General features: G+C 37.2%; 2 protein-coding genes across 25 annotated transcripts in view; one reads left to right on the forward strand and one right to left on the reverse strand.

Annotated features, from left to right (window-relative positions):
• Window positions 1–7720, forward strand: part of anks1b (ankyrin repeat and sterile alpha motif domain containing 1B) — an 823124-nt gene extending 815404 nt beyond the window's left edge. For 17 of the 18 annotated variants that reach the window (XM_069908369.1, XM_069908363.1, XM_069908364.1 and 14 more), the window contains one exon: window positions 5691–7720. The gene's annotated coding sequence lies outside the window, so the exon portion shown is untranslated. Of the gene's footprint in view, window positions 1–4513; window positions 4650–5690 lie in introns of all 18 variants that reach the window. The other variant, XM_069908365.1, reaches the window with a different exon arrangement.
• Window positions 1–13919, reverse strand: part of apaf1 (apoptotic peptidase activating factor 1) — a 189055-nt gene that overhangs the window by 25834 nt on the left and 149302 nt on the right. For 4 of the 7 annotated variants that reach the window (XR_011347951.1, XM_069908393.1, XM_069908392.1 and 1 more), the window contains 2 exons: window positions 7903–8028; window positions 5773–5916 (listed from right to left, as the gene is read on the reverse strand). Coding sequence is in view for 5 of the 7 variants with exons in the window: in XM_069908393.1 (XP_069764494.1) it covers window positions 5773–5916; window positions 7903–8028 (270 nt within the window). In the remaining 2 variants the exon portion in view is untranslated. Of the gene's footprint in view, window positions 1–3394; window positions 3527–5625; window positions 5691–5772; window positions 5917–7902; window positions 8029–13919 lie in introns of those variants that run through there. The other 3 variants (XR_011347950.1, XM_069908395.1, XM_069908394.1) reach the window with 3 other exon arrangements.

The following is a 13919-nucleotide window of genomic DNA, read 5'->3' on the forward strand; positions in this document are numbered from 1 at the left end:
AACTGCCAAAATGTTTGGCCTGGAAGTCAGCCTGAAGAAAACTGAGGTCCTCCATCAGCCAGCTCCCCACCATGACTACCAGCCCCCCCACATCTCCATCGGGCACACAAAACTCAAAACGGTCAACCAGTTTACCTATCTCGGCTGCACCATTTCATCAGATGCAAGGATCGACAATGAGATAGACAACAGACTCGCCAAGGCAAATAGCGCCTTTGGAAGACTACACAAAAGAGTCTGGAAAAACAACCAACTGGAAAAACCTCACAAAGATAAGCGTATACAGAGCCGTTGTCATACCCACACTCCTGTTCGGCTCCGAATCATGGGTCCTCTACCGGCACCACCTACGGCTCCTAGAACGCTTCCACCAGCGTTGTCTCCGCTCCATCCTCAACATCCATTGGAGCGCTTACATCCCTAACGTCGAAGTACTCGAGATGGCAGAGGTCGACAGCATCGAGTCCACGCTGCTGAAGATCCAGCTGCGCTGGATGGGTCACGTCTCCAGAATGGAGGACCATCGCCTTCCCAAGATCGTGTTATATGGCGAGCTCTCCACTGGCCACCGTGACAGAGGTGCACCAAAGAAAAGGTACAAGGACTGCCTAAAGAAATCTCTTGGTGCCTGCCACATTGACCACCGCCAGTGGGCTGATATCGCCTCAAACCGTGCATCTTGGCGCCTCACAGTTTGGCGGGCAGCAGCCTCCTTTGAAGAAGACCGCAGAGCCCACCTCACTGACAAAAGGCAAAGGAGGAAAAACCCAACCCCAACCAACCAATTTTCCCTTGCAACCGCTGCAATCGTGTCTGCCTGTCCCGCATCGGACTGGTCAGCCACAAACGAGCCTGCAGCTGACGTGGACTTTTTACCCCCTCCATAAATCTTCGTCCGCGAAGCCAAGCCAAAGTAAAAGTAACCTTGAATACTCTGGGATGCAGCATTTTAGATCGTGGGAATTTGGTGGCTTTCAATCCCATCAATTTTCTCAACACAACTTTATTATTAATACAGTTTTCTATGTTATTATTAATAAAGTTTTCTATGTGGTCTGTGATTAGTAAGGGATTGCTTAAGGTGGTATGTGAATGGAAAAAGGTTTAAAAACAATATTTCTCAAGCAAAATATTTCAGTAACAATTGGGTCTAGAGCTGTGATTCTCACTTTTTCCTTCCCACTCACATACCTCCTTACTAATCACAGAGCACTGATGGCATAGGGATTACTTAAAGTGGTATGTGAGTGAAAAGAAAAAGGTTATCTGCAGGCCTCAGCACTTCAAATGTTTATTCACATATTGTTTAAATATAATGTGGGGTTCTGACCCTTCCAACTTTAAATCTGTGCCTCTAGTTTTGAACTCTGTGATGGAAAGAGTCTTTAAGTATGGAAACAGGCCCTTCAGTCCACTGAACCTGCACCAACCACCAAGTTCCCAGTTACACCAGTCTTATTTCATTCTACAGATGAGTGGAAATTTACATTGCCTATTTCACCTTCCAACCTGCAGCCACGTGTGCAGAAATTGGAGGAACCAAAATAAATCCAACACTATCATCGGGAGAATGTGCTAACTCCACATGGACAACTCGAGAGATCAGGATTATAGCAGGATCACTGCACCTGGGTGGCAACAACAGTAGCAGCCTCTAAATTTTCTTCCCATTTAGTCTAGCTAACCTCTCATAAGTTTATAACTTTAGTAAAATTTCCCTTCACCTTTTTCCAATCCAAAGAAATTAACCACTGACTATATAAACTTACCTCATGGACAACATTTGCCATCCCTTGCAATATCTTCTTTGCACCTTTTACTATGTCATCACATCTTCCCGCTCCTATAATTATATTGTTACCTCCCTGCTTTTATATTCTGTCAGGTGATAAAGAAGAGCATTCCAGATGTTTTTAATCATCTTATCAATGTGTCCTCCTGCTATCTTCAAGGATCTATGGACATTCAGTCTAAGGCCCCTCGGTTTCTCCACATCTTTCAGAATATTTGTGGATTCACTTGCCTTATTGCACCTTCCCAAATGTCTCTGTTTTAAATTTAATTGTTTACTTTTCTGTCTAACAGACCGGTCTGTCTTCCAAGTGTTTAAAACTTTCCTTCTCACTGTCAAGGCACAGAGTGCAAGACTGGGGAATTTGTGTTAAGAAATACCATTTTGTTGACAGCTAAAGTGCTGAATACAGATCATAACACAAGAGGGTACAGAGTAGAGATACAAGTAGACATGGAAGATTTTAACATTAGTGATTGGCTAGGTTTAGGTGGGGAGGAGTTAGTTATGGGTCTGTATGAAGGGGTAGAGGCAAAAAGAAATCTCTTACGCATGACAAAAGCCTCAAAGAGCTGAAACCTATAAAACTGCAGACTGATGCTTTTGTAGCTGACAAGGACATCATAGTTCGTTGACGTCCTTTCAGTGCTACAGATTTTAATCCATAGATAATTCCTGTTGCCAGATCGTCCAAAGGGAAACAGAATTGGATGCAGCATCTCTTCAAATTCCTCCCAATTACTGTCCTGCAAATGCAGTTACGAAAAAGGGTTGGGCTTCAGCAAGGGACACCAGTCGGTGAAATGTGGTGACAAAGACCCACATTCGTCACCGAAGGCATTGCCCATTTTTCCAAAATAATTCCATCAAAATGTGATTCAATGTTGCTGATAAACTGCAAATAGAATATTGATAAAAAATTACAGGCAATTTGCAGTTCTCTTCATAAAATTTGCATGCAAACCTTTGCTCTTCAGGTTTTTCCTGGAGTGTTGCTATAGAAACTGTAATTATACAGTATTTGCCCAGGCCACACTGCTAGCACTGTTAAGATCATTCTCAGGCATGACTCCAAAAAAGTCTTCATTAAAATCATAACAGGACCTAAGCAACTGTGCACAAATAGCATGGACTCTACAGGGTTGCTTGAGACCTTTACAAAGGATGACTGCCTCAATGTGAAGCATTTATTCAAAAGCTAATTAGGTGATTAATGGACAAGAATAGTCTATTAACAAAGAATTAATAATCCCAAAGGGCCATGTTTTACAATTGCCTATTTAAAATTTCTCTCAACTGAAAATAAAATTTAACGCTTTCCACAGGAAAATATGAATAGACAAACAATTGATTAAAATCACTTTCAGAAAAAGATATTTTTTTCATTCATGCCTTTGGTGGGATGCTGCCTGGAGAAAAGGAGAGAAATTAATATAAATGAGATGTGGTAAAAATATAATGTTTAATCTGTAGACACCATGGTTGAATGAGAAATTCAGCTGGTCAAACAGTGGACTTTATAGAGCAAAGATTTTAAAAAATCCAAAACCAGTGTTTCAGGCTTGAGCCCTTCATCAAGCTATCAAAGATAAAAATACATACCCAGCGTTTTCTGGCTTGCTATATAAAGGACCTTGTGAGTTTCTCCAGCATTGTGTCTTTAGCTGAAGGTGGCCATTCGAGACTACAGAACTTCTACGATCAAAAGGTGGCCAAAGGTGAACCAGAGGACAGCTGATGCACAGTAGGCCAAATTAAAGAAACAGTGATTATGGAGTAAGACAGCGGTTCTCAACCTTCCCCCCCAACACCATCATAAGTAATTATTTACTAACCATAGAGCACCTATGGCATAGGATGCAACATAGAAACAGGACCTTCAGCCACCATGTCCATGACGACCATCAAGAACCCATCTACACGATTTACCAGCACTCAGTTTATAGTTTCTTATGCTATGGCAATTCTAGTGCTCATCCAGATACTTTTGCAATGTTGTCAGGGTGCCTGCCTCTATCACTTACTAAAGCAGTATATCCAGATTCCAATCATCCTCTGAGTAAAAAAAAATAGATATTGTTCATATCTCCTCTAACGTCTTACCCTAAACCTGAGCCTTTTGGTTAGACACACCTTGGCTAGAGGAATTATTTGTCCTACCATCTACCTTATCTCCCTTTGCCCATCATGGTTGTACATATCTATCAGATCCCCCCTGCAGCCTTCTCTGTTCCAAGGAAAATAAACCTGATCTACTCATTCTCCTCAACATACCTCAAGAAGATGCAGAAGTAAATTATGTCCTTCCCAAAATAGTGAATTTGTTGTTTAATGGTGATTTGTGACACTAAAAACCATGGTTCAGATACTGCAGAACCATTTCTATAATACACTGAAATAGACAATAACTTTGAAATTTCTGTGGATGCCCCATTTAAGTGGAAATCATGAAGTTGCTCTCCTATGATTCAGCTTTACCTTTACAGGTTTTGACCAGTTATAGGACTTCTCGCAATAAATACCAAAATCACGTGAACTGATAAGTTTTTTAAGTATTAATGCACTTAATTATTTGTATTAATTCCAAAGTGTTTGCTTTGCAAACATACAGCAATAGGTTTCCATCAGGGAATGTTACTTATGGGATTAATAGTGTATTTGCAAACATTACAGGAGTGTGTGGATGAACCACAATAAATACTTTAGTTTTGTCTTCATAAGAGAGAACGACCCAGAAATGTTACAGAACCGAGTCTACAGAGAAACTGAATGAGAATCTGTATTAATAATAAAGTTGATGGGATTGAAAGCCACCAAATTCCCACGATCTAAAATGCTGCATCCCAGAGTATTCAAGGTAATGGCTTTAGAAATGGTCTGTGCACTGATGCTAATTTCCCAACATTATTTGGACTCTCTATCAGTTCCTTCAGATTGAAAGATTGTTAAAGTAGCCCAAAAATGTAATAAAAAAACATGGAATTATAGACCAGCAGTGGTTCATTGGTCATGGGTGGAGTCCATTCTTAAATATGTAGAGTACTCAGAAAACATTGAAATTCAATGGATCTGGTTAACTGGCCTTTCTGAAGGCTTTTGCCAAGGTCCCAAATAAGATGCTAGTGTATGATCAAGAGTAATGTGCTGACAAGGTTATAGAACTGGTTGGCAGACAGGAAACAAAGCATATGAATGGATTTCTTGCCTAGTGGCAAGCAGTCACAGTGGGTACCACAGGGTACATTACATGGATTGCAACTATTCACAATATATATTAATGATTTAAATAGGGAATTAGCAGAATATGAATTTTAGGTTTTAATTTTTCTGCAATTTGGATGCATCCCATCTTGTTTATTGGAACTTCATAATTTTTGAGAATATGTACTGGAGTCAACCTCTGGAAGGAACCAGGCATTTGAAGATTAAATGAACTTTTGTTCCCTTTTCTCTTTGCATTTTTTTTTTGAGTACTTTGAATGAGTCTGATTCATTAGTCAACAGATTCTGTCGATTTGCTTCATATGAATTGGACGTTTTCCCATTATAACCAAGTTAAAATTAAGCAAAAATGATCAAGGAATAAAATCAACTGAAGGCATAGTGTTCATTGATAAATTTGCTTGAGGATTAATTCGCTATGTAACTTCACAAGTTACCACTATTCTTTAGAGGTACTATTAATATGCCATCTGAATTTATTGGCAGGACTTGTAGTGTTGGAGAATCACATTATTAAGATTTATAAAAGGTTCAAGAGGTTTTTGACCAATAATGCATCAAAGTAATTAAAAAAGAGTTCTCACTTTTGTGAAACCAAATGTTAAACTTACCTGAGAATTTTCAGTCTCTTGGTTCAAAATAATTAATATTTAATTTCCTTCTGCCTTGATTTCAGCTAAGTGGATAAACAAAACCTTCAAAGAATTTTCAAACTTGCTACAACAAAGTATTTCAGAAGCTTTTTGATTTGCCCTTACCTTTACGTAACCACCAGTGGAAACCAGCATCTTGTTATTGGAAGAGAAGTGAAGATCTGTGACCCAGCCTCCATGTTTGGAATCCTTGATGTCTACATCATTTGGACAAATATGATATAAAGAACCATCTCTCACTCTCCAAATCTATTCAAGGAAAAAGAAATTCCTTTGTTAACTAATTATTGGTCTTCCACAGGTCATGACTAACTAAAACTACTCCCGAATCTACTTTACCATTTATTCCACTTTAACACCTTGGTAAACCTACATTTTCATTGAATAGATGTGAAATGCTATGAATGCATGTCAAACTTTCAATTCCAGATGGGACTCGAGTACAGTGTGGGCGAATTAGGCGACAGCGAGAGTGGGAATGGAGAGATAATAGTGGCTGCAGTGCTTTACTGCACGTGATATGCTTGAAACAGCTGGCAACCATTTTAGTCCACAGACTTCTAAAGTGACTTAAAATTGGTTTAAATTAATGCAGTTGGGCAGCAATCCTGGATGTCTGCTGCAGATGGTTTTCTTATGAACTAATGCATTTCTTTCACAAATGTCAGTAAATTACGAGACAAATCTGTCTTAAATTTTTCAATGCTTTGTTACAAAATATTCAGTTCTTGATGCTATCTCCTCCCGAATTCATGCCAATTATTTCTGGAAAGAAATTAAGCAACCAGGACTCTTCCCATGACAGCATCAAAAAGCCCATCAAAGGAGGATATAAAAATTAAAAGTAACACATTACGTTAATGACAAATGGAAACATATTTTCCTTGCCCTTCTAGGCCAGTCTTCAACCTTGAATTATTTGATCTACTTTGATACTTTTCATAATTACACATTTGTTGTCATTCTTACAATTACTTCTTTCCCATTCTCACACCAGTTATACCCTTTAAGCATCACCCATTTCTATTATACACCCTTCTCCATAGCAACAGCATCTGAACACAGCTGGTGGTCATTAACAACATCCACCTCAAAGTCACCACCACTCTTTCAACCTGTCCACTACTCCTAAAGAGCCATATTATCTTTCAGGTATCCAGTAAAGGATAATGAGACACTTAACTGAGGAAAACCAAAACATGTTTCTACAAACTGTTTTCCCAAGGCAATGATCTATGCTGTCCCAGTGAAGTGTGCAAAGCTAAATAGGGCTGTTTCCAAACTGGGTGTAATATTAGATCACACTTTGAGCTTCTTCACCATATCATAGAAGATCCAAAATGCTTGAGGAACTTGATAGGTCAGGCAACACCTGTGGAGGTAAAGGGTTAGTTCTGGGTTGAGATCCTACATCAGGGCTCTTTTTGTGTCAGTATCAAGAAGGCTATTTGAATAGATGCCTGACCTACAGAGTTCCCCCAGCACTTGGTGTTTTGCTTTAGATTTCAGCATCTGTAGACTAGCACAAATAAAAACTGCTATTGCACCCTTGTTTTTTGCCTGTGTGAAGTTAAAACTTCAGTTTTGCTTGATATACCCCACACTCGATTCAACCCGCTAGAAACCTGGATGTATTTAAAACACTGCTGTTTGTATCTCATTTCAAATGCAGCTCTGCTCATCTATGACTCCTGTCTTTGGTGGTTTACATTAATTTTCAGTTAAATAGTGTCTGAATTGTTAAATTCTAATGCTTATTTTCCATTCCTCCAAAACCTTGTACCTTCCTAGTAACCTTGTCCAGCCCTATAAATCAAGTAGGTTAAGTCACCTTTTGAGCATTCTAAATTTTAATCTCTCAATTACAGCTAGCCATCCTTTCATCTGTCAAGGTTCTAACTATTCTTTCTCCTTTAAAGTGCCCCATGAAAGTTATTTTCTTGGGTCAACTGTTGTGTCCTAGGTCCCAATATTACCTCATGGTGACTCAATATTATATTTTGGGCACTGGAAATTTTTTCCTAAATGAAAAGAATAAAATAAATACAAATAATTGTTGGTGTGATTCTGTTTGAATTAGTGTTCCTCCTTTATATTTTAGTTGTGTATATTTGCAGCATTAATGGAGGTTGAAAAATGATTATTTTCTTAAGCAAAATAATTTAGTTCATCAAAGTAAACTTAGCAAAAGAAATAAAAACTGTACTATCTTATTTTTATTTGAGTAATTGGTACCCTGATTTCCCCATTGTCATCTCCGGTAGCCAAGTATTCATTATCCCAAGTAAATCTGCAGCTCCGAACGCAAGCATTGTGGCCAGCTAAAACAAGAGGTGGCTCGGTGGTCTTCAGGCTCCAAATCTTAAAATAAAGATTAAATGATTAATAATTAGGTGACAGAGCCTTTAAAAAATACAAACAAAACAGTGAATGCTACCAGAAATATGTTGGAGTTACAAAAGGTACCAAGAAGCTGGTTTAAAGAGGTTCACGGTTTTTGTCATGTTATACTTCGTACAGTGAAAAGGGTTTGTTTTGAAAGCAGTGTAATAAGTCAATGCAAACGTGCACAAAGCAATACAGCATTGAGGAGTAAGAGCATAATTACAGTGTGCAGTGTAGAGTGCAAAGATTAGAACATTGCAACAACAGCATGGGACTACAATTGCAAGGTTCATTCAGGAGCCTGACGGCTGTGGGGAATAAAGCGTCTTAACGTCTGTCGGTATGCATTTTCACACTTGAAACTTCCGACGGGAGGAAGGTAGTAAAGAGTGTGATGGATCCTTCAGTATGCATGTTACAATTGGGTTACTGAGTCAACAGGAAGTGTACTTAAAAAAAGGTGAGAGGAACAAAATTCTAGAGCTGGGGAAGACTAATTCTCCACAAGATTCCAAGGGGCAGCTTTGCATTTGCTGTAAAGCCTGGATATAGATTGCAATAGATAACAAAGTTCATTGTGCAGTAAGTGAGTTACGTCATTATTAAGCATGAATTCTGCTTTATAATTGGAATTGTACAAATTCATCTAATGTAAACACTAAGTTACCACATTTTTTATCAGCTGCTACATTTCCAAGAATTAAAAAATATAGATGAGTTTCATAACGTTGGGTTTGATACAAAGAATAAAGGCAGGTCTGCAGAAAAACAGAACAGACTGTAGTTAAAAAAAAATCAACCAGCTTTGGCACAACAAACTTGAAAGAAGAAAATCGATACTTGACGTATGCCGTATCAATAATAGCTATTGATAGCTTTCAAAAGAATTTACTCATTTTCAATTAATACACATTAATACCAATTCTTCAAAGACCAATTTGAACTGTATTTAAGCTCTGAAAGATTCCCATTATTCAGCATATATACAATTTTAGCTGCAACAAACCTCTGCAAATGCCGAGCCTTGTAACTATTCACACTGAACCTTGACTTCAGTGCTTCCAAAGGTAATTTTCTAACTTGTAAAACAGCAGACAGAAATAAACATTCTATTTATATCTCCATTAAAGGATGTCATAAATGATAGAGGTCAAAGTAGAGAAAATAACAATTCACAGAAAGACAGAAATTCACTGGACAAAAAGCAGCCATTTGTCCTATCGTATGCCAGATAAAAAAAATTGAGCTAATTTGCTTCTATTTTCCAGCTCGTGGTTGAATCTTGGAGGTTTTCAAATGTTCAACTTTTAAATGTGATGAGAGTTGTTCATTTGTTGATAATTTAGGCAATGATTCCAAGATTTACTTTGTTCATTTGGTAGAAAAAGAATTTTTCCTCATTTCCTCTAATCCTTCTATTTATGTCCCTTCATTATCAATTTTAACTGAAAGAAATATGTCCATCATGTACATTTTGCCATGGCCCTTCATAATACGAAACTCAATTATCTGAACAATTCAAAACAAAGGCAATTAAAGCTTTCTGCTGCACATGGGAAAACGTGGAGAGCGGCATGGATTTTGAAGCCATTTATTACAGAAATAATAAAGACCACCACACCCACTACTCCATTCGACCCCCAATCCAATCTTTGCTTCTACAATTACATTGTTACCTTTCTTCGATAGTTTTCTGCTTAGGCAGGTGAAGTAACACTTCATTACTGCCAAGCAAAATTTTAATATTAGCAAGACATTCATAATAAATTTCATGTGACTAGTCAGATTTCTAATACACAGAAACAGGTCCTTTCTCCCATCTAATCCAAGCTGGTCCCATTTGGCTTAGTTTATCCTTCATCCCTCAAAACCTTTTGAATGTTATGATTATCTCCATTTCTACCACTTAATCTGGCAACTCATTCCATATACCCACACCTTCTCAATGAAGGATATGCCCCTCAGATCCCTTATCAATCTTTTCCCTTGAACCTCAAATTTATGCCTGTAATGCGTGTCGAAAGAACCAAAGACTTGTTGATCCAAACCAAGGCTTTTATTAACTCGAAGACAAGTAGGTCGACCAGTCCAGAATGACCTGGTTTGGCTAGGAGCAACCCTTGAAGACCTGCCAGTAGGTGTGGCTACACTCTCAGCCAATCACAGTCATCCTACACTACCATCTGTACATATACACATTGGTGATAGAATCTGTACTATCACAATGCCCTCGAGTTTTGGATTCTTTTCCCCTGGGGAAAAGGCTGATTACTTACCTTATCCTACCCTTGTGATTTTATAAACTTCCCCATGGTCCCCTACTATTTTCGTGAATCTTTCCTGCACCTTTGTGCACAGTGCTCCAAGTGTGGTCTTACCAATATCTAACATGATATTCCTGCTCAGGTACTCAATGCCCTGATCGATAAATACACAAAAATCTTCACAATCCTAACTACCTGCACCACCATTTACATGGAACTCTGTATCTGCAGCCTCAAGTTTCTTTGTTCTGCAACATCCCCTAAAGCTCCTCTGTAAACTGTGCCAGTCCTGTCCTGGTTTAACATGTCAATCTGTACACTTTGCACTTGCCTGATTAAATTCCATCTGCCATCCCTCGTCCACATAGATAGCCTTCTTCATTGACCACTAAACCACCAATTTTGGTGCCATGCACAAACTTAGTGTGCTAATTACATTGTGATCCAAGTTCCTAATATAGATGACAAACATTAGTAGGCCACAGTACTATTTGCTCACCACTGCTTACAGGTCTCCAATCTGAGTATCAACCCTCAGCTACACCCTGTTTCCTGCCATCAAACTAATTTGGTATCCAATTGGCCAGCTCAGCCTGAATCCCATGCAGTCTATGTGGAGCCTTGCTAAAATCTTGGTAAGGCAATATCTACTGGCCTAAGAAAGACACTATTTCCAATGCACATAACCAATCTGATTATTCCTAATCAATCCTTGTCTTTCTAAATGCAGGAAGATTCTATGGCTCAGATTCCCGTCCAGCAACATACCCACGACTGATATGTTCACCAGTCTGTAGATCCTGACTTGTCCTTATGGTTTTTTTTTCCACAACTTTATTTATTCGTTCAACAAGGTTATTACATACAGTAAAAAAAAGAGAGAAAAAAGAACTCCCCCCCCCTCCCCCTCTCAGCCAGCTATCGTTAGGAAGCCAAAAAGAAAAATAACTAAAATATATTTACTAAAATCTAATCAAAGTAAATTTAAATGTAAATATTCTGAATATAAAGACCACTTATTAAGAAAAAAAGAATAATTATCATGTAAAACATGTGATTTTTTCCATTACCAAACAAGTTTTCATCTCATTATGCCATCTATTAATATCAATCACATTGGCATTTTTCCATGTACATTTTTTTTGCTACAGATAAAGCTAAATATATAAAAGCAATCTGAAATTTATCTAATCCCAAATCTTTCAAAGGCTTCAACTTACCCAACAAAAATGTTGCCGGGTCTAGAAGTATTTTAATCTTGTACAAATGTTCCAAAAACAATTGAATTGCTTTCCAAAAAGATTGTATATGTACACATAACCAAACAGCATTCAAAAAAGTTCCAACTGAATTACCACATCTAAAGCAAGAGTCTGATTCACTAAAACCATTTTTTTTAAACTTTTCAGGTGTTAAATACAATTGATGTATAAAATTGTAATTAACCATTGCATAACGAACATTTATCGATCTAGTAACACGATCATGACAAATATCTAACCAATCATCCTCTGAAAAAATAAGGTTAATATCCTTTTCCCATTTAATCTTAGATCTATCCCATCCCTTTTTTTCCATACACTCCTGTAATATTTGATACATCAATGAAATATATCCCTTCTTTGGTACAATCACAAGGAAAGATTCAAATTTAGGTAAAATCATATCTCTTTTTTACTAAAGATCGAAGTTGATAATAAATGAATAAAGAATTCTCATTAATACCAAAATCTTCTGATTAAAAGATAAAAATATACCTTCTTTAAAACAATCCCCCAAATTTTTTATACCTTTAGATTTCCAATGTAATAAACATTGATTATGCATTGAAAAAGGAATGTTAATTATTATATAACGGTGTTAAAGTCAATAATTTACCTTTAGAATCTATCGTTCTATTTTTCCTCATCCATAACTTCATTAAATGCTTTAGTATAGGCACATTATATTGTTGTAATAAATTTAAATTCCACCAAAACAAAAATTGATGTATTTCAAATTCAAAATATTCGCCATTTCAATTTTATCCCAACTAGGGGGCCGTTCCAAATTCATTAAAGAACTAATAAATTTAAATTGAGCTGCCTCACAATAATTTTGAAAATGAGGTAAACGTAATCCTCCGAATGCATATTTCCAAATTAATTTATTCAAGGCTAATCTCGGAAATTTACTCTTCCATAAAAATTCCCTAACCATTTTATTTAAATCTCGGAAAAAAATTCTTATTAAGTAAACATGGAATTCACTGAAACAAATATTGTATACGTGGAAAGATATTCATTTTAATTGTATTTATTCTTCCAATTAAATTTATAGGAAGATCTTTCCACTTAATCAAATCAGCTTTGATATTTTTCATTTACGGTATATAATTTAATTTATATAAAGATTGATAATCAACATCCACATTTATACCCAAATATTTAATTCGATCGGTCCACTTCAAATTAATAATATTATTATAAACTGAATAATCTCCTTCACCTATCGATAAAATTCCACTTTTTTCCCCAATTAACTTTATATCCAGATAAAGATCCATATTGTGTTAAACACTCCTTCAAGTCCTTACGGTCTTTTTAAAATAAAAGTACATTAGCCGACCGCCAGTCTTCCAGCACCTTTTCTTTGCTAAATGATGATGAAGAAAATATTTTTGCCAGAGATCCTGCAATTTCTTTGCCAGGTTCCCATAACATCCTGTGATGCACTTGATAAGGCTCCAAGGATTTACCTACCTTTATGTGTTTTTTTGGCTTCCAGCACTTCCTCTTCTGTAACATAGACTCTCTTCAAGACATAGTTATTTACTGCCCTGGGTTCCCTCACCTCCATGGTCAATACAGATTTTTTTAAAAACTCGTTTGGGACCTCAGCCACCTCCTGTGAGTTTTCTAAAGCATCCCTAGTTTCAGTTTATCTGACTTTGAATAAATAATACATGCAAATTGTTCAAGATGATCTGGGAATTTGGACATGTTTATGCAGTACTATAAAACCACACAAGATTCTATAGTCTTTTCTGACTATTTGATTTTATTCACAAGCTAACAGACAGTGGTGGAAACTATAATAAATTCTGTTTTTGGAAAATAAATATATGAATTTGGTTGAGAAACTATGTAAAATGAGATGGCCGTGTCTATTAATACATTAAGATTTCAGATAGTCACAATACATATACAGCATCACATACGACTCAAATTCTTTTATCCGCGGGCGAGGAAGAATTACCACTTATTGGTAGTGCAAAAAAAACTGCGTAGTGTATATATGTAAGCAAATAAAGAACTGTAGACAGATATGGCCTGTTTCCGTGCTGTAAACGGTTATATGGTTATATGATAACAAATGTAAACAAACTAACTGCAATACAGAGAGAATTTAAAATGGTGGAGGGGCAGTAGCAAAAATAGAACGTGTTGGGTGGTTTGAATCCTTGATGATTGCTGCTGCTCTCCAACAGCAACATTCTCTGTGGATGTTCGTGATAATGGGAAAAGTTTTGCCTGTGATGTCCTGGGCTGTGTCCACTACCTTCTGCAGGGCTTTACGCTCAGGGGCATTGGTGTCCCCATACCAGACCGTGATGCAGCTGGT

This window comes from Narcine bancroftii, chromosome 13 (assembly GCF_036971445.1).
Source record: "Narcine bancroftii isolate sNarBan1 chromosome 13, sNarBan1.hap1, whole genome shotgun sequence".
Taxonomy (NCBI): Eukaryota; Metazoa; Chordata; class Chondrichthyes; order Torpediniformes; family Narcinidae; genus Narcine; species Narcine bancroftii.